The 27,642-nt window shown below is 40.0% G+C and overlaps 1 protein-coding gene across 3 annotated transcripts in view; it reads right to left on the reverse strand.

Moving 5' to 3' along the window:
• PPEF1 (protein phosphatase with EF-hand domain 1) overlaps nt 1-27,642 on the reverse strand; it is a 43,272-nt gene that overhangs the window by 14,771 nt on the left and 859 nt on the right. Inside the window, exons 1-8 of one of the 3 annotated variants that reach the window (XM_069002709.1) lie at nt 23,480-23,712; nt 18,212-18,405; nt 14,582-14,709; nt 13,731-13,782; nt 7,915-8,087; nt 6,169-6,283; nt 4,242-4,288; nt 214-380 (exon numbers count right to left, since the gene is read on the reverse strand). In XM_069002709.1, the coding sequence (XP_068858810.1) occupies nt 214-380; nt 4,242-4,288; nt 6,169-6,283; nt 7,915-8,087; nt 13,731-13,782; nt 14,582-14,709; nt 18,212-18,275 (746 nt within the window). In that variant the 5' untranslated portion in view covers nt 18,276-18,405; nt 23,480-23,712. Of the gene's footprint in view, nt 1-213; nt 381-4,241; nt 4,289-6,168; nt 6,284-7,914; nt 8,088-13,730; nt 13,783-14,581; nt 14,710-18,211; nt 18,406-23,479; nt 23,721-27,642 lie in introns of those variants that run through there. The other 2 variants (XM_069002700.1, XM_069002691.1) reach the window with 2 other exon arrangements.

The raw sequence follows: 27,642 nt of genomic DNA on the forward strand, positions 1-27,642 counted from the left end.
AGATCAAAGACAAGACATGATTCCCATTCAAATGTCTGTGTGTAGTGAGGATATTCCTTCCCCCCACACAGGTTGAAGAGGCAAAGCTACACCTGACTACTTAATAAAACTTTATTTCTGTTTTAGGGTGTCACAGTGGCTAAAGTAGCATTCAAAAGCTCAAACATTTCTAGTGAAAGGCCAGATACTACCTGCCCCACCCCCAAAATCTACCTCAGGTTCATGATGTAGTCTTCATGGTTTCCTCTATTCAAGTGTAAATCATTGGGATAGATAAGAAGAAATGCAAATAGGATTATAAGTATTTCCATAGAATTTTTCCCTCTGTCGACAAAATCACCATTAAAGACATAACGGTTTTGTTCTGAAGGCAGACCATTCTGCAGAAAGAAAAAAAAGGAGGGGCATTTAGAGAGGCTACTATGCTACTGTAATAAAGGAAATAGCATTTAAATGAGATCCCATTGCTAGAAATTCTGAAAAAAAATCCTACATAATACAGAGATCTAAAATGCAGCATTTATTTCCACTGCTTAGAATAAAAACCTCCATATCAGACAACCTGAGCCATTAGAGATGACCTCTCTAGCTGTTCTTACAATGCCATCTCTAATCCTTTCCTCAATCTATTATATTAAATTGAAAGGGACCAAAAAGAACATCAGTCTTGTAGTAAAAGATACATTTTTGTTAATGCAAATTGCCAGGAAATTATGCACTTGCAAACAGAAGGCAGTCATTCACTTTGAATGTAAGATAAGAAATCCATGAAAAATTATCTTCTGACGTAAGTTTGAATGAATTTCATACATTTACATTGTTTGCAGTGTATGATTCCAGAACTCCTGAGAAAGACTATAGTCCAGAGGATATAAAATCTTAAGACAGAACTTTGAAGAGTTTGATTTCAGCTGTTTTAATCCTGAAAGCACTACTTGAATTTTACTCATGAGGGCAAAGATATACTGGAAAGCTCACAAACCTGAGAGGCTGAACATACAGCTATTTGTTACCTTTTTTTTTTTTCTGAAGATACAGAGAAATGCTTTCTTATAAATGGTGACTTATTAAAAAAAAGTATTTTGAACTGATTATATGTTTTAGATTAGATTAATTACCACCACTTCAATGGGTGCCGTCAGTTTACATAAAATATAGCACCAACTATATGTAGCTTCACCATTTCCAGTCATGAGTATCAGAAATAGTATTTTAACTTTGACTTGCTAGAAAAGAGAAACCTCTGTTTTCTCAATTGATATGCACAAGAAATATCAATAGCACATTTATAAAATCACATTATAACTGTGGAAGCCACTCTTAACAGTTTTGGCAGCATTTTTTGGCAGCATTGCAAGACATGCACATCCACTTCTTGAATGTATCTACTGTGTCATGTCGAGCCTTTCTTGTGTTCCTATGGCATTGCTGGTGTACTGCCTTAGCAGTTTTATTGCAGGATACGTGATTTGGCCAGGGACTCAATGAAACTTGTAATTTGAAACCATACAAGAATATCTTTTTTTGTCCCAGTCAGTGTCCTGTGTTTTCAGGATGCAGAAGTGAACCCTGGTCTCTTCATCCTGGCTGCTGTAAATACAACTTCCTTGGTTTTTGCTCTAGCCTGTCCTGAGCCCTTTCCAAGCTAACTTAGAAGGGGCCTGTGCTTACTCTGTGCTCATAGGAGTGGCAATGTATGAGACTCTACTAATGCAGTGGGTTGAAGTGATTTTAAAAAGGATAGGATGGATTTCGGGAGTGGAAGAGATGCAGAAACTCAGCAGCAGTTTCTGGAAAGATAAATAAATAAAAGCTTTGCCTTAAAACCAATAGGCATGTAAATTCACCAGCAGATTGTGAGTATACACACAACCACTCTAACTGCAGTCCTCATGTAAAGACAGATCTACTGCAGCACTCTCCAGACTCAATCACCCTTCTTTTGGAAAAGCTTACACACAGTTTGCGTTTTAAGCAAGTTTCATTTGGACTTCCAACTTCAATGTGACATTTTAGTTTTGCTCCACAGACATGCAGTTTCCTTTTCTGTGGTTTCAACCAACAACAAGAGCAAAACTAAATTAAAGGCTGTTGCAGCCTCTGACATGTTGGAGAGGCAAACAAGGCCCTATAATGATTAGCAACTTGCTGCTGGGCATCATTACTGTATCTCCTGGGTTAGTTATTAATTAACTTCCGTTTGTTGATGGCATTTTCTACTGCTTCAGGCTATTTCTATCTATAGCATCCCTTTAACAATCTAATTTAGGAATACATAATTTAAAATTCAAGTGTTTCAAGGAATATCAGGAAATGCTGTAATTTAATAAAGATTAATGCAGGGACTGAATGAACCTTACAAACTGGTTCTTGAGAAAAAATAAGTAACTGTCTTAGCTTCAGCCAAGCCAGGTGTAAGGATTATACACCATCTGCAGCATTGTATCAATATGCTGTAGATTGCCAGCTCTGTGTGTTTGCGGGGCTTGGTTTGAGGAAGTGCTGTGACAAGCCTGGTCTGCATGCAGGCCTCCAGAATCCATTCAGCTCTGCACAGCCCTGTGAACACTGAGATCACTCCCATGGCACTGTTTAGGATTGCAGCCTCTTGTTTAAGGTAGTTCGTACCAACTCAGAGGATGAAATCCCTTCCAACCGGAACAGAGTTTGGGAAGGAGAAAAAAAATGGATCCCAGGAGCTGACTGGGTTCGCTGCTTATCTGAGTAAACTGCTCAGAGGGGACAGAAAATAGTGTCATTTAATTTGCTTCTAAATAACTAATCAGCTCTATCATATGTTCTCTATATTCTCAACTACTTTGAAGTGACAAAATACTTGCCCATTTTATTTGGTTTGGTGGAAGGGACTTCCGTAGAAGTTTAACAGAGAGCAACTGGGTGTTATCTCTAGTCTGAAGTCAGTGGGAGTTTTGGCTCTAAATTTACTGAAACCAGGATTAGAGTTGCTTATTTTTTTTCTCTTTATAACATCTGTTAGGCAGAGGGGAAAGAATCGGCAGCTGTTTACACCAAAAGAGTAAAATGCAGGCTGACTGCAGCTGAAAATACAATTATATCTGAGCATTTATCTTCAAAATAAATTTCCCATTCCAGGTTCTGTGTATGAAACCAACATATATCTTATTCCAGTCTCAAAAAGAGAGCTAAACAACCAAAAGACTGCAAGCCAAGGACCAGTTAAAGATGGTTGATTAATAAGAAAAGCAGAACTCTATAAAAAGGTCTGATTATACTTTAACTATACTTCAACAGACTCCAGGTATGCACTTGGGCAAAACAACGACATTTACATTCAACAAGTGTCAGATGAAGGGTAACAAAGCTGGAAGCAGGGGGAGAATTACATCATTTAAACACCTGGTTTAGCTCACTTCAGTCTCCATTCAGTGCAGATGAATGTGTAAGGATCTGACACAAACCTTTTCCCCCCCTCTCCCCGGAAAGCTCAAATCAAAGAGAGTACCTGCTAAATCAAAGGTGGTGATTCATACTGAAGATAAACGTGAAACTAAATACACAACATTTCCTGCATCTTCAGTTAAACATACAATTGTGGAAAAGATAGCCTGGAGCTTAATTTGTTTTACACATCAGTAAAACTGAGAAATGCTTTTTTAGCATGATAAAAAAGGATATGTAAAGTGTGCCCAAAGTACTTCTATTTTGTGCAGATCATGTGATTGCTTCCAAGGCTTAAAAAGCTTTTAAACAGCACTCTTTCTTGTTTCCTGTTAAAAAAAAAAACCCTAAAAACAAACGAAAAAAAACCAACCCAAAACCAAACCAAAAAACATGCAGGTATCGTGGAAGACCTAAATGAAAGCTTCTGCATTTTTCTTGAGAGTCAAAATTATCCATGGTGTAGTGTTACATCAGGAACTAATTTAGCTCCTGATTTTAGCAGACTTCAGTCAATATGGAATTTAAAACAGTGGCAGAACTTTGGAGATTTTGCAAGGAGTCCTCTTAAGTTTTGGCTCATGCTGCAGTTCAGCATTCAGGAAAACAATCATCTCCTCGATCTTCTCCTTCCCAGTGAACAGGAGGATATGAAGAAGGAAAAGCTCTGACAAAGACACCAAATTGTTCCAGAATTTGTGTGTGTGGTGTATGCACACCACATGAACAGTTCTAATGGTGATAAAACTTTTACACACAAATATGTGTTATTAATAACAAGTCATAAAGTGAAAATGCTACATCTTGGAGTACCTACTTACCTTATAGAATATCAGCAAAAGATCATCCAGGTTTCCATGCAAATCTCCTATGGGAAGCAAAAACATTTTTAAAAAAATTTTCTCACAGAGGAGGAAGAAATGGAATTGTAAAACTGGAATTGGTTAGACATAATAAGTTTTCCCCCATGTTTTCCTTACGTATATAAACCCAGAAAATGTCACTGAAAGACATTTTGAAATATAATAGACTTGTACATACTAATGGGTTTAAATTTACCAAGTAGCCCTCTTTATACTGCTCAACAGAACGTGTTTCAGGGACAGGTTTTGCTTACTACCAGTAGGAAGTGATGGAGAGTGTCAAGAACTATCCATGCCTGCGTGCCTCAATGCTAAGGCCACAGGAATGACAGATTGGGCCCTTTTTGAGAGGTTTGTTTGGAACAGGCAGGGGAATTTCACCCCAACACAAAGGATCACTGGAACAGAGATTCCATGTGCATCTGACTGCATTTCATGCAGCTGTAGCTGCAGCTGAAGCCAACCTTCTCATGTCTATGACTCACCACCACAAAGCTGCAAAACAGTTTCAAAACCTATCTTGTGAAAATATGCTTTTACCACCAATGATTAGGAAAAGAGAAGTGACATTTTTACCCTGTGTACGTTTTCTGTGTTTGATTAATTATGAGCCTGCTGAATTTAAGGGATCTTTCAAGCCATGGTAGGTATTCATCACATATGTGGAAGCAAACATTTCGGGCATATATTTAATCTGCATTATTAATTTGAAATTACAAGAAATGGAGAGAGGGATACCTTATTTTAAGGAAATCAACATTTTGGACCAATTATGCTTAAAAATGGGTTATCTGTCTTCTGCAGAGGCTCTTTCTGGTTACAAAAGCTTTTCATTTCAGTACAGGACTGGGTTCCCTTTAGATGCTGCTTACATAGTACAAATGCAATACAAACATGAAGAGGAATGTTTGTTTAACAAGAACATGTTGTGTTGTGAACAAGCATGAACCTGTGTTCCCTTGGTTTGGAAAGGGGTCTTGTTGGTTAAACAAATTATTGTTTATACAAACCTCATTTAAACAAACCCTTTCCTGGCAATCAAAGTAGGTCCATAACCACATCTTAAAAAACATTATTTGTTTTGCATGTCTCACAGTACCTCTTATACCACTTTACTGTTACACACAGCACACACTTATAGATGTCAAGAGTTATGTCACCATTATTGTTCTGTTTTGCAGCGGCTGCATTCTGTGTCAAGTCAGGATACTGCATCCCATTATCCATAATTTACAAAAGTGTAACAAAATAGATGGGCAAAGAGCTCTTAGTTCTTTACTGTGTGACACACCATTTTGTGAGACTAATTTGTTGGTTGTATAGAGAGTTATCTATCCTCTTGGGTCTCCTTAGAAATGAGGGGTTATTATCATTTCAATTTATTCTAAATAGTCATGCTGTCAATGAAAGGTCTTTTCTGCCACCCATATTAAGCCCTCATTAAAATCATTACCGAGTAAATTATGATTAAAATCATTAAAATCATTACTGAGTAAGGTCTTTATCTCAGTGAGAGGAGAAAGAGGTGAGACTTACAGCCAGTGATCAAAATACTTGGTAGCATTTTAGAGGTGGAAGTGCAGGAGTATTTAAGCTGCACTGCAGTGTTAGCTGAATTAATACTGACTCATTCAGAAATGTTAAACAAGAACAGGAAAGAGGAGGTGAGGGAATTTCTTAAAGTATACTTATTATGACTCAGGAACTTTTTGTTTGTTTGTTTCTTTGTTCCAATTTATGCATTTGTGGGGAAAAGTAAATAAATAAATTTTTTAAAGGGCATTGAGAATTTTCTTGTGATGGCAAAATTTGGAAAAGTATCACTCTATAACCACTTATAATATCAACCCATAACCCAAAGCAGTTATCTTCTCTGGCACCTTACCACAGACAGTTATCTCCTTGGAGTAGGAAGTTGAAAGATGGGTGATATTTGGCATCTCCTTGAGAACCCTCCTAGTTTCACTTAGTAGCTGTAGTACATAGCGGGCATGAAGCAGCTGAGAGAAAAAAAAAAAAAAGGCAGGTAGAAAAGGAAGACTCCTTCAAATTAGCAATAGGTCTGTCTGCTTTATTAATATCAGACATGTATTGCCAACGTTATTTATAGTGCAGACCTCCAGACATCAGTTCAGGCTGTATGGCCTAGTGCTGGTAATTAGGAGTGTTCAGAGCTTTGCTTCTGCTTCCCAGTGAATGGATATGGAGCCCTGACTGAATTTATTTTACAGATTTTCCCACGTGATTTATACTGTACTGTTTCTACTCTTCCTATTTTTCAAAAAATATGAGACTTAGAGAGCACTCAGAATCATTGCATAAGGCCATCTGTTTAAAGTAACTGGGAAAAAAATTAAAAGGATGTCATTCTAGAGTGAGTAAAATACAAACAAACAAACAAACAAACAAATCCCACAAGCTAACAAAAAACCCCCCCGAAGGCCATAAATGATATCTCAGCAAACTGCAAAAACAATGACAGGAAAACTCCAGCAAGGGCTGCCTTGGTAAGGGTTATCTTTTTGTTCACAGTGAAGAAGTTATAACAATGCAACATTGAAGCTTCCAGTCTTCTCTCCTAATGTTTTTTATGAAAAAATTTTTAGTTGGTAATTTTAAAAGCTTTTAATTCCAACAGATCTGAGGAATCTTGGTAGAGGAGATAGATGAGCTGCAGAACAACTTTTCAAGATTCATGTATTTAAGCAAACAAAAAGGCCAATTACATATGATCATTTCTTTAATAAAATGCCAGCCATAGTAAGAGAAGGGAGAGTGGACAGTAAGGCGAAGTGTGAGTTGGCTCATTTATCATGTGCTTTATATTTGGTACTTTTACAATCAGCCGCCACAGAAACTGACTCAGAAAAAAAAATTCTTACTAATAATTACAAGTGCAAGCAGAGCTGTGCCATGTAATGCTTCCCTGCTCCACCCTCATCTTATGGGCAACAAAAGGGCTGGCTCAGGAATACAGAGAATGAGGGACAGCCTCCTCAGTGCCTTGGAAGCTGCAGCCGGAGCTCCAGAGATTTGTGCTGTCACTGTGTTCTGCTACATTAGCACTGCTTTATGGTCACTCCCACTGTTATGGTAGAGTCTTGCAGCCTGGAATGAGGTGATTAACCCTTACACCTCAATTCCTCTAAAAGAATGAGGTGGGGGGACAAAAGACAGAGGACCAAACAATGAGCACTTTTAACCCAGAAAAAGATGATAATTAGTTTCTATTTTAGCTTAGAACACCTTCCCCAGTTCTGTACTCTTCACTGAGAACTCCTGACTTGCAGCTGCTTAAGTGTTCTCATTTCATCTCACTACTCCCTGCCTCCTCCCCAGTGCTGGGCCTGGTGGTCATGCAGCAAAGTAGTGAATCAAATCTGGGAACTCGTCTGTCTGAGAACTGTCTGCTTTTGATTTTATTGTGTTAACTTCCAGCCAGATCAATTTCCCAAGGCGGCTCACCGTGCACATTTATGATCACACTGGGCTAGCAGGAAAAAGTAATGGGATGTAAAAGAAGGGTGAAATATCTCTTTGGGCACCAGTTTAGCCTTGCATTGGATTGTGAAACTACAACTTGACAGATGTAAAATAAGTAAAAAACAAAACCAAGCTAGTTGCAAATTACCTGTTCATTCCTGAAAGCATGAAGGAGAGCATTGGCATCTTCAACAGTTAGGGGGAATGAGAGTCGTGGTCCATAATAGGAGTCTGGAACATCAATCTTCTTTTCAAATTCTTTTAAACATAAGCCTTCATCCACCACCTGAGGAGCACTAGGGCTGGTAAAAATTTGAGACACTGGAACAAGAGGGAAGAAAAACAAAACTGTTGAAACGCCACCAGTCCCCCATAGAGCTGTACCAGCATGGCCAGAACTGGTTGAATGTAACTGCTTTAACTACTGCAGTATTACAGTGGCTGACTCCTGCCTCGTATAGTGGAAAAGCTCCAGGTCTCCACAGATTGTTCCACAATACTAAAACCAACCAACCAATCAACCAAAACAAGGTAAAAAAGACCAAAGCAAAGTTAAAACCAGGCAAAAACTCTTTTCCAACTGTTGGTAGCTGTGGTCAGGGTGCAAAAAATTTTGCACTGAAGTTGTGGAGCAGTCTGCTCACATAGGTAACAAGAACCATCACCGGGTACAAACTTCCTTCTCCCTTCCTCTGATGCAAGAAGACACAAAAGTAATGGCTGATCTTTAATGATCATCATCTGTTTAAAGTTCAAAATTACACTTTTGATACAGGTTTTAGAGATTCACTTCTATTACTTTTATTTTCTACTTAAAATACCAGAAGGTCAGCGATTATTTTAAAAGTCACCAACAAAATTCTATTTATTCATAGTGGATTGCAAATCACTCCCTTCTGATACAGCTAGGAAACAATGCCAGCTTTTGGTTGGCTGCCATAAAACTATTGGATGAAATAAAGTAAACAAAAACAGAGTGGTGAAAGAAGAGTATAGCTTCTAATTCTCCTGGAACATGGAGAAAGGAGGAACACGGCTAATTGCTTCAATCCAATATTTTTCTTGATGTAACCTTGAAATGTAACTGACTGATCAGCAGACTTCAGTGTTTTCTTCTTGCAGATTGTCTTGATCATATATTATTCTAAAAGAGAGAACCAGGCCCTAAACAAAAGTGTTCTAGCAGATGGTGTTGCAGAGTTGCTCTTGTGAGATGATTGTTGTAAACACTGTTTGCTGGGCTACAGGTAAGTTTTCTGTAACCCTGATTTCCTGCAACTGCAAATAAAAATGTATTATTTACAGCCATGTAGCTGTATTATTTATTGCTGATTTACAGCTGACCTGTAGCTGTGACTCAAAACTCACAGTAGCCAAAACCAGCATGTGGCCTCCTAAATTATGAGATTCATAAAGGCCAGCTTGTCTTGCAACTGGATAAAGTCCATATTAAAGAAATAAATAGATAAAAATGTAATCTGGATTTTTTAAAGTCCCCTTTTACTATCAGCACTTCAGCTGTGAGCTGATTAGCACATTCAGTGCTAATGCAATGTTATACTCAGCCATGCAAATGGACTAAGGCATCAAATAACAGCAAGGTTCACTGTTTCCACCAAGTACAGTTTGATTTGCAGCCTTCTACCACAGTTACAGCTTTGTCTGGCTGGACACCAGAATGTCACCATGGGCTGAAATTGCTGATTCCCACATAGTGATCAGCCAAGCACATTTGCACCAGTTCTTGCTCCAGCTCTAGCAGCAGGCCTCTGGACAGTATCTCCCTCTGCACCCTACTTTCTAGGGAGTGGGCAACTGCAGAACCAGCTCCTCAGACCACCCAAATTCCTCATTTCTTGCCTGTTCTAGCCAGCTGTCCTCATCTGACATAACTCCTTCAAAGTCAGTGATCTCAGCGTTTCAAGCCAGGCAGACACCTGCCCATGCCTGCTCCTACTCCTGCCTTCCCTTCCTGCACACAGCAAGCCATCCATCCATCACTTTACCTCTGCACATGAACTTGCCGTCCTCACAGACTCGCTTCCATTTTGGCACATGCTGAGGCTGGGAAACGTAATCTCTTTCCCTGTAGGGCATATCTCTGCAAAGTACACCCCAGTTTCCACTTCTGGATGAGTTGTCAAAAGCCTGTCATTGTCATCACCCTTAGAGTGTGCTTATGGCTCCTCAGGCAGTCTTTCAGCTGGATTTTAAGGCTTCTTCCTGCACAGCATGATTGTCCCATCTCTGAACAGTCAGTAATGGATGACCTAAAGCAGCCTGGGGATCACCATGGTGGCCAGCAAGTACCCCAGCTCACCACATGCCCCATGCAGGACTAATTCTGAAGGATTCAGCGCCCCTTCACATTTTCCTGTTCTAGTTCAAGCTATCAAGGCTCTTTCAGTTCATACTGAAAGACAGATGAAAAGTCTAGGCCTGCCTGGTTCAGGCACATGCGTCAAGACAGAATGAAATGCCCTCTGCCAGCATCTGCATCTCTCCATTGACTAGAGGGAGCACAGGCAATGATCTGCTTTGTACTCTGACACCAGAGGTCAGGGAGCTCAGCCTTCACCATTAACAGAGCCCACACAACTACCCTACAGCCATATTCAATGTTAAACACAAAGGCCCAGACCTAGGTGGAGTCAATTTGGCTACAGAAAGCCCAAGGACCTGATTGTCCTGACAAGATCGTCTTGCCAGGGGAGTTGTTAGAGGCAAGCCAAAGTTGCCACTGCCAAGGATGTGCTCACAATCAGGGTAACCAGGAATCAGCTACTTCTGCAGTTCTGAAATCAGTTCTCTGTTCTGCCACGATCTGTGTGCCTTCAGCCTGACCATTGGGGTATCTGAGAGCACCTCTGACTCCTGAGAAGGGCTCTTACATATGCCAGATACTGATTCACAGCTCTCAGGTCAAAGCCAAATGGACACTGAGCCTACAAAGAGGAGGGAGGAGGTTTCTATAACACTTCAAACATTTCTTCTTTCACTTCATTCCTGGGCGCTACAAACTACAAGCAGCTATAACTTATTCCCCACTGCAAGAATCACTCTGTGCAAAATATCTTGGAAGGGCACTAAAGCTGTTAGGGAGGCATCATGGGGAGGGAAACTGCAGAAAACAACACTTTTTTTCTTTTGTTCCCCTTTGAAGAAAGGCTCCAGGAGGTGCCCTGGTGACCTTGAGAAGAACAGGCTTAGATTCCCAGTCCCACCATTTTTCCCAGGATGTGTTTGCAGTCTTCTCACCCTCAATGTGCCCATAAAAGAGTGAGTAAATGGGTCACCTTTTGCCGGAAAGGCAGTCTCCAGTTTTCTCTGACCAGAGAACTTTCCATTGAAAGCTGAGAATGTAGGAAGATTTTTCAGGAAACGAGAGAGAAAAATGTATGGTAGAAAAGGTTTTTATTCTTATTTTCCATAAACCCTTGCAAAACAGCCTTTAATAAGAAGCAGAACAAGACACTCAGCTACATAATATCCCAATCACAAACTACACTGGCATTTTAAGGAGAATTAGAGAATGAAAAAAGCTTTAGGGTATAACAGATAAACAATCACATCAAAAGCACTACTGTGTTAATGAGATGGCAGCTCCTTCCTTTCTTTGAAAAACATAATCTGCAAAAACAGATTAAAAAGAGGAAAGTAACAAGATTAATAGTGGAGACTGAGGGGTTTATAATGTAAGGAAAACCACAGATCACAGAATTTTCAGGTAACTTTCTTATCATACTGAGAAGAACAGGCAACTTATTCCCTGGTAAGAATATGATATACTGTCTTCTTGGAGACAGCTTTTGAACCATATGCAATCACTCTAATTTAAGTGAGCACAAACTGATGGAAAAAAAAAAGCACCAGAGAATTGTGGGTTTTGGAAAATGCTTGAGAATAGCAAAGTCGATTTGAAGCCTCTCTGGTTGTTATGTTTACATTCATGGTGGTTCATATCTTAAGATGGTGATTCAGCAAAAGTGGAAGCAGCTCTTTAAGAATCCCTCTATTCAGCACTGATTTTGCTTACATCAATGGGGCTAGCATGGGTGCTGCAAAGGTCACTTCCAGGGGCAAGCAATCAAGAGCTTAAAGCTAAGAATGGACACAGCCAGTAGTTGGACAAAATAACCACAACCCACACAACTGACATTTGATATGCAGTTCCTCAAAAAAAATCTAAGTCAGTTCCTTTGCATAGATAGGCAGCCTTGGCCGTCTCTTTACTAAACATACACCAGAATTTTTTGGTTTTGTTTAGGGTTCTGGTATCTGTAACACATGGTGTTAGAAAGGGGGAACAAACCAAGAGAAAAATAAAGCCTTTGGAGCAGTTATCAAGTCTTAACAAAATCAGTCCTAAAAAATGGAAGTTTTAAGCCAGCAAGACAAAAGAATGCTTTATCATAACCCATCTACACTTTATCACGTGTTTCAGCCTTAACCACATCTGCAATTCCCAGTATCTACAAGACCAAGAAACAGGTCACCTGTGCAGTGGTGATGAGGGGCAACCCACAGGACCCTCCATCTCCCTGTGCACAGGTGAGGCTTGAATCTCCACCTGCATATAAACCTATGCATGTAGCAGTGTGCTCTGCAATGTTCTGAGCCCTAGAAAGTCACCTGAGACACCTCACCTTTGTTCCTTCTGTCAGCACACACAATTAATAAAGGTGGATAAACCATATCTACAACAAGCAGCTGAAAAATTCCATTTTAATACTAAAAATAGAGATTAACAATATTTTTCCAAATCTCAGACCTAGCACTACTGTTTTCTTCCCCATTCAGGTGGAAAAGCTGAACAGAGGTGCACTATCAGCATGAAGAAGTAGATGAAGTGAGCAGTATCTGATCTTCTTTAAGTTTGCCAATTCCTTCCCAGGAAGTTAAATGACTAAAGCAGATTTTTTTTTTACAGAATATGGCAGTAATGGAAAAAAAAAAATCAAAGGAAGGACTGTTGTATCATCTGCCTTGACTTTGGACCAAGGCTCAAACGTAATTTATTTTTCCGCAGAGCACAGAGAGCATTAGGCACTCTAAAGTATTTAAGAGAGAAAAATTACCATTTCTACCGGTTGTCATTAGAACACTGAACCACTTAAGGTTTTGATGGTGGTTTTATCCTGCTATCAAAGTATCTTGTGCAAATTTTAATTGGAATAACCCGTGACTAGACCAGATGAAAGAGAAAGGGCATTTTCTTGTAATGCAGTAAGAAGGGGACAGCCTCATTTTTAACTCCGTTGGGATTAGATCTATTCTGAATTTGTTCAGGGAAGTCATGTTTGTTTTCTGGACTTAAGAATCACTTTCTGTCCTTCTGTTGAGCTTGACCTCAAAAGTAAGTTATGTTCAAGGATCCCAAAATACTTCAAAAATTAAAGGTTATTCCTTGAATAACTGAAGCTTAATTGAGATGGTTTCTGAAGATTTATCTCCAGCAGTTTAAATTTATTTCATTTTTTATCATTCACATACTGATATATGTTGCAGTGAAATCTAGAACAAATTAAATTAAAAAGTGGTCCAGAACTGCCAGGAGGGAGGGGAAGGGGGAGGTGGAGGGGAAGAGAAACCTCTTTGATAATACCTGCCTTAAACCAACTGAACACAGTCTTTCTGAATAATCAGATCTCATAGCTTAAGAAAACATGCATAGAAAGCTGTGAAAATTGGATTCTGTAGGAAGGGCAGTAACATAAGAAAGCACTTTGAGCACCTCTGAATATTCTCGTGAGGACAAAAGCACCTGTTCTGACTTACTGACTGCTCTGACTCACTGAGTAGATAGTGAGCAGTGTCAACACTTAGAGGATCAAATTCATATTACATTATCAAACCTCAACCCCAGCACATGCCGTAGGCTGTAAATACCACATTGAAAATTAACTTTCCTCATATCAAGTTTTTCAAACAGAATCTCTACATTGCTTTTATTTTTATTGTTACCTGAATCAGGATGAGTACAGTGATCCAGCATGAATGTAAAGAAGTTGGATAGCTGAGTATGAAAAAGAAAAGAACAAACACACTGATTAGTTTAGGTGATCCAACAAGCATTAACATCTTCTTTCTTACTCAATTACTTGCAATTTCCCATTTAGAGGGATCTAAGTCACTACTGTATATTCCCAAATTATCAGCCTGCAATTACACAATTTGTGTCCTACTACAAAAATAGCTCCCTTTCCTTCTTTGCTATGAATTCACAATTGACACTTTATGAATACATAAAATATTTCAGGGCTATGTCAGTGCTGCTGACATTTTTGGGTGTAATTCATCTTGCCCATCACCCAGACTATTTGCCTAGACTTCCTTCGTAGTCAATAGAAACAACTGCTACAATGCATTGAAGTGACTTTACACACAGGTGCTAGGATGAACACAAAGGCCTGTAAGTTCCAAATTTCCTGTATTGACCGTAAAGGAAGCCTGGGCTGACATGCTGAAACACTGATATCTCTGTTGCACATATGTTGCCTCACAGACACAGTTAAGATCAACCATAGTGATCTGCAAATGACCTGCAATCCCTGGCTGGCAGCTGCTATACAGGAACCTATACCCGAGATGTGCTGTATGGGCAGGATGGTGTCCTGATGCCCATGTAGTTACATTCACCTGTATGTCTGTGTATGAATACACACAGCTTAGTTCATGGGTCAGGCAGGGAAATAGTTTTATTAATCAGGACCCAACTTTGTAGGAAGAAATCACCACATACCCATTTTGTTTGTCCAACCACAGTCCTGGGGATAACTTAACTGTTTGTACAGGAAGAATGGAAGATTACAAACCTGTAGTTGATCCTGTTCATCAGCATATTCGATTGACTGAAAGATACTGAGGGAATAGCGGCGCCTCATCTCCAGCCGGGCCATGGTAAAGCGGTACCACTTCTGGATGAGGATTGCAGCTCTAATGACTGTCAGAACAGAAAGCAGTGGAGTACACATGGATGCAGGGTAATCTACAAGGGAAATATGCATGCTGCCTTTGCAGAATTTCACAGACAGATGACAAATTCAGTCCATTGTGCACAGTCAACAATAAGATGGTGCCAAGTAAAAGTGAGACTGAAAAAAAATACATGATGCCTTTACTGTTTCTTTATTTAGACACAGATCCCAAGCTGGCTGACTTGCTCAGGCCTAAGTTGTTAGTAATCTTCCCCATTTAATTGCCTTGAAGACAGTACCCAGGTAAGAAGTCAGTCATGTTCAGCTGATGGGCACTATATGAGTTTTGGGAAGGTGAGGAAAGGATGAACAGTTTAGCCTATCAGTAGAATGTCTTTCTTTACCAAGCTGCAGTAAAAAGCTTTGAGTTTTGCAAGCTGCAACATGAACAACCATATAATGACAGTATTTTCAACAACCTCTTCTACCAGAAAGCCTTTGCCTGCAGAGCTGCATCAGCAAGCCAGCAAAATTCAAATCCTAGGATAAAAAGTTAACAAATGGTATTGAGGGGCAGAATACGTTGCTTAAACAGACAAGCCAAAAGGCAATCAGGTATATCTTTGGCTAACTTGGTTAACAAAAGAACACTCACCCCAAAAATTCAAGGGAACATGCCAGAAGACAATTTTTGACTATGTGCTGAATATGCATTCCACTCAGCATTTTAAGAAGCTGTGTCTACAATGGTCTCAGACTGGAAAACTGCTGGAAACTTCACTGAAGGACAATCATCAAGACTGCAGGCTGGAGGAAAAAGCCTGCTGCCTATAGGCCTCATTCATGCCAGAAAGAGAGCACATTCCTTTAACTGCTCAGATAAAAGTTTATTAAGCAGAGCAACATCTGGTGGCACAAAGGACTCCTGGGGTGGACACTGTCCTGCACTGCAAAACAGTAAAGAAAAGCTCTGTACTACAGGGACAACAGTTTACACCAGTCAATTATTGTAAGTGATCTCAAATATCAGGAATTTTTATACTAATATGAGTGGAACCTGAGTGAGAATGATTTTTTTTCTTAAACTGATAGTTATGCAGGTAAGGACAAACATTAATGGGAAAGTGATTCTATTAATAGATGTATAACATTAAGGAAACCTTTTTATAAAAGTGCTTACAGATACCATAACAACACGTTGTTTGTTCATTTTACCATTAATGATTTACAGTATAGTTAAAGTGGTAAAATTTTCTAGTCTAGACAAGACTAAAATCCATAAAGACTCCCATCCTGTAGATATTGCATCCACCATAGAAAAATCCTGCCTGAAGGAAATGTGATCCTTATATGACTAAGAGCATCCCTCAGACCTTACAAAAACTATGACATCTCTCTTATTTTCAGTCCTTTCTGGAAGTCTCCACCACTACAGACCTGAAAGCCTGGCATATTACAGCAAGGCTGTCACCAACATTTCTGTTTAGAAGAGTACCTAAGGGGCAAAGTGCAGTCACCAGCACAGAAACTGATTTTCAGCATCAGAGCCATTAAACTTCCCATTAAAGCCCCCCCGGGTTGCTTAATGGTCCTGAGCACTTAACATGGCACAGTTCCATTGCTATCACATGGGACAGAAACATATCAATCACTGCGGTTAATGTTGCAAATCTAACAGAATGTTTCCTGTCTTTTTTTTTTAATTGTACTTACTACAGCACTGTTATTCTCAGGACTGAATCAGAACATTATTTTCACACTAGGCTAAACTGCGTCTCTAAAAGAAATTGTTATCAGTTGCAGAAGGTCTCTACACCAACAAGTATCTGTTAAATTATTGTTATTAATGCATTAGAGAAATGTACAGCCTCAGGCTGCAGATAGAACGATGGTTCAACATCACTTGACTACTGCTGAAGAGCAGAAAGAAAACCATCCAGCAATTCCAGAAGACAAAACACAGTCCAGCAAGCACACAAAATCATAAGCCATCTTTGGGCTAATGCCCCACATCAATGTGTGCTGATGGTTGTTGATCAAGAAAGAGTACAGCTCCTCATGTATGGGGAATTATAAGAGATAATTGAGTTGTGAGCTGTAAAACCTGCCTGCAGAGGCACATGGCAGAACACAGGAGCACATGGCAGCACACAGAGGCTTGTCTCCACCGGACCCTGGGGGGAGGAGGTGTCACACGGCAGAGCCCTACGGAGGGGAGCCTGCCGGGAGCTGCCGGACAGGCGAACAGTGACTGACCACCTCATTAAAGGACATTGAGAAAGTGTGTTGCTGATGTGGCAACATGGGATAGGTCACACCGTTTAAGGAAATACTGTGCCTTAGAAAAGTGTATAAAACCAACTCACTCCTTTGCATAAACGATTCAGATTCCCTGGCGGTCTGAGTCCGTCATTCAGTCACCGACACTCATGCCCACTCCAAGCTTTTACACACTCAGAAATATTCCCAAGTAGCACATTTCCAAGGTCTTGCAAGGCACATGTAGGCACAGCATGCAAACCCAAAGCAGAAGGGCTGCCTCCGATTTACAGGTAGGTCTGGGAGTCCGGCTGATTCCGTTGTATTTTCATTGCTGTGATACAGCACTGATGCTGCTATGGAGTAGCGTACACAAAGCTGAGGACTGCTCTCAAACCAGTCAGCTGGGATCCCTGTAGCTATGACTAAGTGCTCCTGCTTCATAGTCACCAGCTTCCTGTGACTTGGGTCCTGGCTTGGTAGTCAGAAAGAGCCTTCTTCTTCAGCCATGTCTGTTCAGCATAATAATGTCCTAAGATTATGCACAGTACCATGTAACATGGCTCTCTGCTGACCAACAAATTGTGCTTTAATGAAAAATCTTGAAAGAGAACACAAAGGGTCTGAACAAAGGTCTGAGTGAATTCTGGAACCCACCTGCCTGTGCAAAGACTGCTGAGTTCATATCAAGGTGGGGTATGATTAAAAGGAGGGTGATGATCCATTAGTTTAATTGAACATTTAACCAGGTCCTGTGGGGAATTTCAGCTGACAGCCTCAGTAATTGTCAGGGAGAATGCCAGGCCAGGCACTTGGCAGGCCAGAAAACTGATTTTGAAGTCACTGTAATACCTCTGCTTTATTACACTTGTTTTATAATTGGGGTCACCCAACAGCAGGGAAATTGGGGTGGTTTGCCCAGGAGTCCTGTGGTGTGAAAAGCCATAAAAAGTCCCACTCAGTACCTTACCCCCTAAGCTTTGCCAGTGACAGAGCAAGCACAGACACCTCTGAAATTTAGCTTCTGTCCCAGATGCTGTGAATCTTTTACAACCCAATCTGTCAGTGTTAGAGGTGGTCTAAAGCTGCTTCCTGACCTCAGCCAGCATCTAAAAGCTATGCACTTTTTAAAAAAGAAAATAATTAAAAAATAATTTTCCCTGAACAAGTATTTTGACAACAGGATAGGGAGGAAACATTACCTTGCAATCCTCTTCTGGTGTTAGAGAGAGAACAACCACTTGCCCTGAAGACAAAAGCAACACTCACCATTCTCTGACCTTCTGTCAGCTACAGAACTGCTGCACCCCATGGTTCCAATGATGCTGCCCATCCGTTTTAATTGCTGCTGATACGAAGCATGTTTCCCTTAGCTGTTAGCATTATACACATTTCCTGTGTTGTTCCTTCAGTGATGAGAGCTCCTTTGGGCTCCTGGGCTCGTCCTAGTACCCCTAAGAGGGCTGAGATTGGGAGGAAGGGACAGGGAGAAAAAAAAAAAAGGCGCTTGACAACCAAGAATCTGAAGTACCTTCAGCACGTAACAAATTACTGTACAGCACATCCTACACAAACTGGAGCACACTGGATTTTTTTCACATCTGATTACTATCAACTTGCAGCCAAGAGAAATTAACTCAGTAATTAATACAGTTTACTCCTTACATGTTAGCTTAAAGTTAATGTGCAGCAGTGATTTCTTAATCTGAAGAATAGCTATTTAAAACCTTATTACTAGGGACAAGGGACTATGGCAACACATTACTCTTCATTTCTGTGATTTGAAAATGGGAACTGAAGGATTTTAAAGATTTTAAATTATATCTGATAGTACTGCTAAAAAAACCCCAACCCCCAACCCTCCTAACACTCAATTGATTTGAAAAGTTGCCTTACCACCCCATTTATCACTTTATCTCTTTTTATCACTACGACCAAATTTACCAGGACAGACAATACCATAGCAAATCACTTCATTATCAGATTCCATTTAAATAAAATATCCAGTTTTCTGTTGCATTTCTACTGAAACAATCCAAGCAAAAGATTTTGTTTCATTAAATAAGTGAACAAAATACATTTTGAAGTGAAGTCTTTTGGGTTTTTCTCCTGGCACTTGCTCAACTCTTCACTATATAGTATCATTTGCTAATGCAATACACTCTCTAATCAACAAATTCAAATGAATACAGTTCCTCTGAGATACAAAATGGATCAATTTCTAAGCAACAAGAACTTCACTGATGCTCTTAGATACTGAACTTTATTTTAGCTAAAGATTTCTTATATGATCATGCTGACCCCTCTCTCTCTGTCTCCAGGGATACGTCTGACATCTGAATTATTTCATTTGTTGTTCTGTTTCATTGATATTCCTTTTCTTTTAACCTGAGTTTTAAAACAAAGAAATTCATCAGCATAAAATGAATCCTTAGCTACTATTTTCCTTTGGCTTTACTAGCAGAAATCAAAATAAAAGAAGGATACAAAAGGAAAGAACTCATAAATGCATAACTAGGTGATTTTCAATTTCAATAATTAGAAAACATTTATAATTGTGGGACTATATGTGCATTTTTCTACATTTATTGTTACGTATGATATCCTGTCATGTCATGTTAATGTCACACAACTCTTTGTAGTTCTGGGACTGTTTTTCAGGGTCCAACAAAACAAGGGTACCCTACACTTCAGCTGGGTCTGACTCCTTATGAGTGAGTAATTATTTCAGGAAAGAAGAAGTTTAAGGTTTTTTCCCTGCAATGGACTGCTTTACTTCTCTCTGAAGGAGGTATAATGAAATAAAAAAAAAAGTGCTCTTACATTAATTTTGAGCCACTCGATGGCTTTGGCAGCATCAAATACAGCACTAATACTGCTAATAGCTCAAATATGTCTTCTCTCCAAACAATTCTTGCTCTCCTGGATACCATCTACTCACTTTCCTTCTTAAGAGGATCTCAAGCCTTCATTACTTCATCTCTAACAAGCCAGCCATGACTTGAATTGTGGTCTGAAGACTGGCACTAAGAGCAAAAAAGATCTTACAATCCAAGTTCTACTGCAGCGAGACTCTTGATTAAAGGGCAGCTCAGCCTGTGCCCAGCAAGTGGGCAATGGGAGCCCCAAACAGAACCATCACACCTCTTAGGCCTCCATTCAAACCACAGCAAACAATGGGCTGACCCAAGAAATGGGGGGCTGAATCGTGATCATACCCTGCTTTCAGTGACTTCAGCTTTCCTCCCAATCATCACCACTCTCCTCCACATACCTCTAAACTCATGAACTTTTAGAACCTCCTTGAGCAAAGAAATTAAAAGATAGAGGCATAGGGACAGAAATTTTATTGTGACAGCAGTAAATGAAAAGTCAAACATACACTCAGAGTTTGGAGGAAAACTTGCACAGATATATCCTATCATAAACTTCCTAAAAGGCCAAATCTGGCCATCAAAGAGGTAGTCCAGGGGAATAGTCATCACCTTCAGTCCCAAATATCTGCATTCAAAAATGGACAGAGTGAACATCCAACTACCTTTTCATGATGGCTTCTCAAGTGGCTACAGAGCCATCCTCACTGCCAACAAGTATGTCCAGACTCCAGGCCAGGAGAGTAATTTCTGTGAGCTACTTAGAATACAGTGTAGCAGTGCCTGGTGAAGAATCATTTGCCATTACAAAACTCCCCCCAAATGTTGGCTGATGAAAGGGAAAGCTGGGCTTTTACCAAGGTATTGCAAGAGACACAAGGTAGCTGGATGAGAATTTGAAATATAACACTGTGTTAACATACTGGATACTATACCACTGATTTACCTTTAAGAGAGAATCTGTCATGTTGACTAAAAAGCATGCATTCAATTTCTACAAGTCAGTGATCTGCCCCACTTTTAGACATAACTTCAAAAAATTGCTAGATTTGTCTCAGCTTAGCAAAAAAGCCAGTTTTTTGATAGACAGGCACTAAAAGTACAACCCATCCACTGAAACAAAATAAAATGTCTTTGCAGTCATGCCAATGGATGTGCACAAAGCTAAGCCAGAGTAGCACATGCTGCTCTTTCCTGGACAGGACTCACTGAAGGTTACACACAGCAAGTGCTCAGAAATTTGGGGTTGAGAACCCAAGCTATTGAGAGCCTGATTTACAGAGATTATGGCTCAGCATCATTTGGTCAGGATCTAATAGCTGCTGCCCCAAATCAATCATGCCTCCAGTTTGTCAGTCACATAAAGACCATCCTGCAAAGATTTATAGCTGACTTTTAATGAAATCAGACGGCAGGTTCTTTGGGCAGAGAGCCATCCTTTAAAGCACACCTTATCTTTTAAAACTATTTGAGCTGTCCCACTGGCAGACAAGTGTAAGCTGGGCTAAACCTGAGGATATGGGAGCCATACGAATAAGAGCCACCAGGATTTAAGTTCTTACTCCTCTGTCTTTTCATTTGTTTCTTACCTTTGATAAACAAAAATGAAAGGCTCCTCCTTTTATTTTTGTTGGGATGGGGTTTCCATAATTATGCTACTTCCTCTAGAAGTTGTTTCAACAGCTCTCTCCAGCAATGTGCCTCCTTTTGCTATCACCCCTTTCTCAATCATATTTGTGAATAGGTAGCTATGATCTCCTCCCATAACATGTCTTAGAAGGTACATGTACTTGGAGAGTTTTCTGCATAAAGATCAGATGAATGGATGGATGGATGGATGGATGGATGGATGGATGGATGGATGGATGGATGGATGGATGGATGCTTCTAATGACAGAGGCTTTCAATTGAAGTAATCTTGCTATAATTTTCTTATTTTACTGTGACTCACAGATTTCCTTTAGAATTGTTTTCATTTGGATATGAAAACTACAGCTACCATAGAGAAGCCATAACCTGGTTTTGTGATGGATTTGCTTCTGTGCATTGCTGAGAACATGAAGCTGGCAAAAGTAAAACACCCTAGATAAGAGCATCAGACATTAAATCACAACACTCAGGTCAGGACCTGCAGTAGGACAGCTCTCCAAAACTGTCTTGTTGGGATTGTCAAGGATGGGAATCTGGAGATGAATTAACGATCTCATTAGCTAAAAGGCCCACCCTGCAGAAAGTAGGATGAAGCTGTCACAGTCAACTAGCAGAGTGAAATGGAACCTGGCTGTGGCACAAGAGCTGTAAGTTTGACACCAACACTGAATTTGATCTGCCAAGGGGTTGATGTAAGAACATCAAACACAGACAAATCAATATGTGATAAGGTCTCCATTGTTTTACATCCATGGAACAAACTAACATTTCTATTAAGTGATTTTCAGTGATTATATACATGTGAAAGAAAGAAATGAGAAAGCCTCTTTGTTAACAGACAATTTCTTTAGCCCGCTCAGAGAAGCAAGGCTAAGCTCAATATAGAGCTGATGGAATGATTGCTATCAGTGACCGTGTTGATAGACCTTAGTGTTGGGGCCAGGAATCAATAGGGAATGGGATGCAGCAAGATACCAGAAAGCCAGCAAAGCCTGAAAGAGAATAGGATGAAGAATAGGATGAAGTTTTAAGGTGGACTCATATTCCTGAACCAAAAAATGCACTGCAAAAAGTAATAAAAGCAAGAGTAGCAAAGGTGTGAACATGTAGATAGTTCAAGCAATCCCTTAGCTCAGGAACTGCATGCAACCCAAAGAGAATCTGTAGAAAAATTGGTGGGAGAATACCAGTTCATATTATTTATATCATTAAAGGGTACATTTACACAAAACATTTTAACTTTTTTTTTTTTTTTTGTGCAAAAAATAAACAAAGCAAGCAGCCTCATTTTTTTCGTGCAGCAAGACTTTGGGCAGAATTGTTTTTAAAAAGAGGGGAAGTAGCAAATGCAGGTGTACAAATGGGGTGCAGATCATCTTGAAGAATAAGCAAACCCATCATATCACTTTCCAGAAATGTTAAACGCCTCTAGGGGGAGATTCCTTTGGGCAACAAGAGGAAAACTGAAAATCCTGAAGGAAAGTTGGTTCTAGTAAACTGAACCCAACTGGAGCATAGAAGTTAACACCCTTTAAGCAAAAAGCTGGATCACACTGTCCTGCAGTTAATAAGCAGGTTCTTAATGACATCCTGAAAAAGCAAATATTCAGAATAAATATGCATTGAAATCTGAGCCAGTTTAAAAATTAAATTCATGCTTCAGTATGGTTTTCATAAAGTTTAAGTTAAGCATCAGAAGAAGGTTCAAAAATATAATAAAAATTATATTTCTTGAAACAGAAAGTACATTAAATACAGTAGTCTGAAAGCTATTTGATCTCATCTGTACTCAGAAGTTCTGGATAACTGACTCAGTCCAGGTCAAACGTTATAATTTGAAGCACAGTGATTTTTCTCAGGGTAAGATCATAAATAATGCCACATACATCTGTCATTTTGTCAATTTGCTCTTTAAATGTGAGCTAAATATACATATACATATATATATATATATATATATATATATATATATATATATATATATATATATATATACCCCACCCAAAGATATTACCTTTTTTTCTTTCGGTTTCAGCAATACCGAGATTTTTTGTACAAGAGTACCTTTAGAAGATTCTTTTTTTTTAAGAGAAAGCAACCCCTGGGGAGTGCAGCTCTGCAGAACAGGTGCTCCAATTCTCTCTGGGGCTCTGGAGCTCCAATGCACTTGCTCTCCACCTATTTATACAGCTTCCCAAGAGGAAATTTCTTGAATGCTGCTCTTCAGAAACAGTCAGGGGAAAATGCCGTTTTCATCCTCCAACCTGATGTGAAAGCTCACGGCTGCAGCCCTCCAGCTGTGCTGTTTGCGTGTTGAAGAGCTGTTTTGTCACCATGCCTCCTGAATCTCAGGCAGAGAAAGGGATGGGCTGAAGTTATCTGCCTCGCATCTGAAGTCACATGATCTCTTTCGGCCTTTCTGCTGTGTTGAGGCAATGATTTGCATTTTAGCAGATCTAGCACACTGGAAAAAAACATAAGGCTGTCCAGGTTCTTTGGTTATCTGATGTGACTGGCATGGTTATGAAAGCTCTTAAGGAAAGGAGCACTGAATTTACCACAAGGCATTGTATCTGCATGCAAGTGATATAGGTGTTCTCCAAATCCCTGAGTCATACCCAGATAATGGGACAAGTATGAAGCACTCAGATCTTGTGTTGGGAAGCACTGTGCTAATGCCTTCAGTTTCTTCATGGGCATGCACATGTTCTCACCATAAGTGTGTGACTGGAAATTCTGTGGACTCAGTTCATGTTTTGGCTCGTCTTTTCCTTGTGTGACTGCTGGGAAGGGATTGAACAAGCTGAGAACACTGCAGCCTTGCTCCAGTCAGAAAGCTGTGCTTTGAAATCAAACCCTGAGCCCCCTGACCCCTGGCAGCAGGTCCTGCATCTCTGCCCCAGCTCCTGGCCACACTGACCCCTGACTCTCAGTCACTGCACAGGATCCCTATGGAAGGGCAGAGCCATCATGGCGATTTGTTACTGCCCACTGCTCACACAACAGCCCCTGAACAATCTGCTCCACTGGCAGTGTATGGATAGCATGGGGACACTGATTTTGAATGCATACCCCACCAAACCACTCAAAACTAGGAGGTGTCACTAGAAGCATGATATTGTAATCTCACCACTACAGTTTTGGGCCCAGTCCTCAGCATCACTTATGCTCATCAGGCCACCTTTGCCCCACTCCAAAAGCCAGGGAGGGGTTGTGTGCTGCTGTGCAGGGATGGAAAAGAGCACAGCAGCCACTTTTGTGGGGTCAGGGTGGGAGCCTGTGGGTCCAAAGAGAACCACAGGTTATAAAGCATGCTGGGGTGGGAGAAAGCTCCATGTGCATGGACACAAGATCAAGTTCACTGTGCCCTTTCCTCTGAAGCCTCTCCAGGTGATGGAGCCCCACCAGGACTGGATAAGAGGCAAAAGATTTCTGAGAATAGAGGCAAATACAGTAATATCTTCATCCTCCTGTCCCTCCCCAAAGGTCTACTAATACCATAACATGCTATTTTCAGAATTTTTTTGCCATCTGTGGGGTGACAGTTCTAAAGGCATCAACCAGCACTCTGAAGGACAAAGTGATCAAACCCCCTTTTGAGACAGACTTTTATTAAGGTACAAAAGACACTTAAAATGCCAAACCAGCAAGGCAGAAGACATTTGATTGACTGAGCTAGTCCTCTGAGGTTCTGGAGTCCAGGACACAAGTTTCCACTTTCAAAGCTGTTCTCTCCTGTGAGACGAGACAGTAAATGGAAAGCATACCAAGCGCAATAATTCCACATGACCCAGAAGAGTTTTGATGTTTGCTTTTCTGGCAGGATGCACTTTCCCTGATCTTAGTTACAGTAGCTAATCTTTTATGTATGATCATGCTGCTCTGCCAAAATGCATGCAAGCAAAAATACATCACAACCTCTTTCCATTGCACTCCTGGGATACACATTATTTATAAACATTTACTGTACCTGATAAGTTCATCTATACTGGCATTTGCCAAGATCTCTGCATAATGAGAGGCTACAAGGTTTGCTCCAATTGCCAATAAATCCATCAAAAACATTTCATCCAAGATCAGTGGGAGAGAGATAACCTTAGCAATTAGGTTCTTTAGGACATGTTTTGTTTCTCAGGGAAGTTCTTTGTCCTCTGTCTCAGTGATCTGACATGACTAAGCAACCTGATAAAGAGTCGGTGTTGCTGGACTGAGCCACCTCTCCAGTTACTTGTGGGGATCACAATAACATGCAACTTGAGGAAACACAAATGTCCTTTCCAAATTAACCTTTCCCTATCAAGTCCAAGGAGACAACACCATTTTCCTTTCCACAAAGGGCAAAGAGAACATACCAGTCCCATCAACAAGGTCACACATACCACTGCTTTTTTGCTCAGCAGTCATGTATCACACACACACTTAATATGCTGAATAGAGTTTTAGTGATCATCAACAGCTGCAACAGAAAGTAGGCCAAAAAATTCTGGGAATATATGGTTGAGCAGTCTAGCTCTAGACAAGAAAAAACCCAGTGATGGTGCTACTGTAGAAATCAGGGCATCCCTCTAAAAGCAGCCCTTCTTGATGTAATAGCACATATTCTGTTTTCCAAATACTTTGGAAACATTAACCTCCCGAGCAAGTCTTCATGCAGGCGTTCCACATACATAATTCAAATTCTGCTTCAGGCTTATTTCTCAGAAGCACCCACTACAAAGTGATGTAACCAATATTTTTCAAAAAGAATGCAGATAATCATAGTTGAAGTGAATGTACTCCTTCTAAGCTCTGACCATGGTTTCCCTCCTCTTGCCCTACCAAGCTTAACAAAGTATTTTTATATGACCCAGCAAAGTATTTTAAAGTACTACCCAGAGGACAAGTACCCTAACTGAGAGACTTGGATGGCCAAACAGAGACAGAAAGAAAAAAAAAAAAAAAATAGAAAAAAATGAAGAGAGACATTAATGTCCAGAACAAATCTAAACTCTGTCTCAGTCAGTGAGATGACAGAAATCTGTGCTCACACATTAGAAGAAGTAGGTTAATTTGTGTGAACAGAAAAAGAAACGTTCCCCCACTGACAATTCTGGGTGAGAAGGTGAGTAAAAGACATCAAAAGTAGCATCCTTGGCAAAAAGCATACAAAATCAGAAATGTGAAAGAAAGGCAGTGGTAGGGCCTCAAAGCTCCTGAAGACCAAGAAACTAGACCAGAACACTATGAAAACATAAGGATACCCTCTGTAAAAAATGAGAACCTTCTTTTTTTTTTTTTTTATAAGAAACTTTCCCAAATTATCAGATGAATGCAGATTATTCTGGGAAGCAATGACTAATGACCTAATTTGCACAACTCTACCTCCCTCACTTTAGCTTCAACCTCCACTTAGAGCTTATAGAAATGATAACTATCTATCTACAGAACCAAGGGTTTGACAGATCTTAGTAGAGCAACATGAGGAAAAAGAAATGGGCATAAGAATTGCCTAACAAAAGCTTGATGTGCATTTTGTTGGTCTGGTGAACCAGAAGCTACACACACACTGCAAACCCTACATCCTGATGCCTCAGGCCCACCAGACTGTCTCTTCCCCGAAGGGTTGAAGCCTTTAAATCAGGCTCTCCAGGTCAGGAGAGCACACAGATTTGACTCACACACTAATGATTAGTATGTAAAAGGATTTTTTAAAAAATTTTTGATTGTTTTTTAAAGACTAGAAACTACCAACTAATAACTGCAACAATCACATCCATGGTAGAGGTCAGCAAGTCTCTGGAAATAATTTTCTTCACCTGTATATTCATCTAATGCTTATTAAATTGCTTCTAATGAAAAAAAGGACAACATTTTCTACTTTATTACAGTAAATAAATCTGCTGCTTCAGCAAAATGCTATTAATTTCAGGAGTCCTGGAAACGACACTATTTAGCCACAAACAATACACTGTTTTGCTTACAAGCACCACACTTCTGAAAACTCCCAAACTTACCTTTTATATTCCAAATAATAGCTTCTGATTGTAACTTTTAACCTGTAAACATTGTACAGGTGCCTTAATTTGTGCCCCTACATGCCACTCCCTTTGAGATGTGAGGCAAGATGCAATATGGTGAGGACTGAGGTGGCGCAAGTAGTGCAAAAACCCAGGTAAAACATAACAGGGGGAGGATGGC

This window comes from Aphelocoma coerulescens, chromosome 1, assembly GCF_041296385.1.
Source record: "Aphelocoma coerulescens isolate FSJ_1873_10779 chromosome 1, UR_Acoe_1.0, whole genome shotgun sequence".
NCBI lineage: Eukaryota > Metazoa > Chordata > Aves > Passeriformes > Corvidae > Aphelocoma > Aphelocoma coerulescens.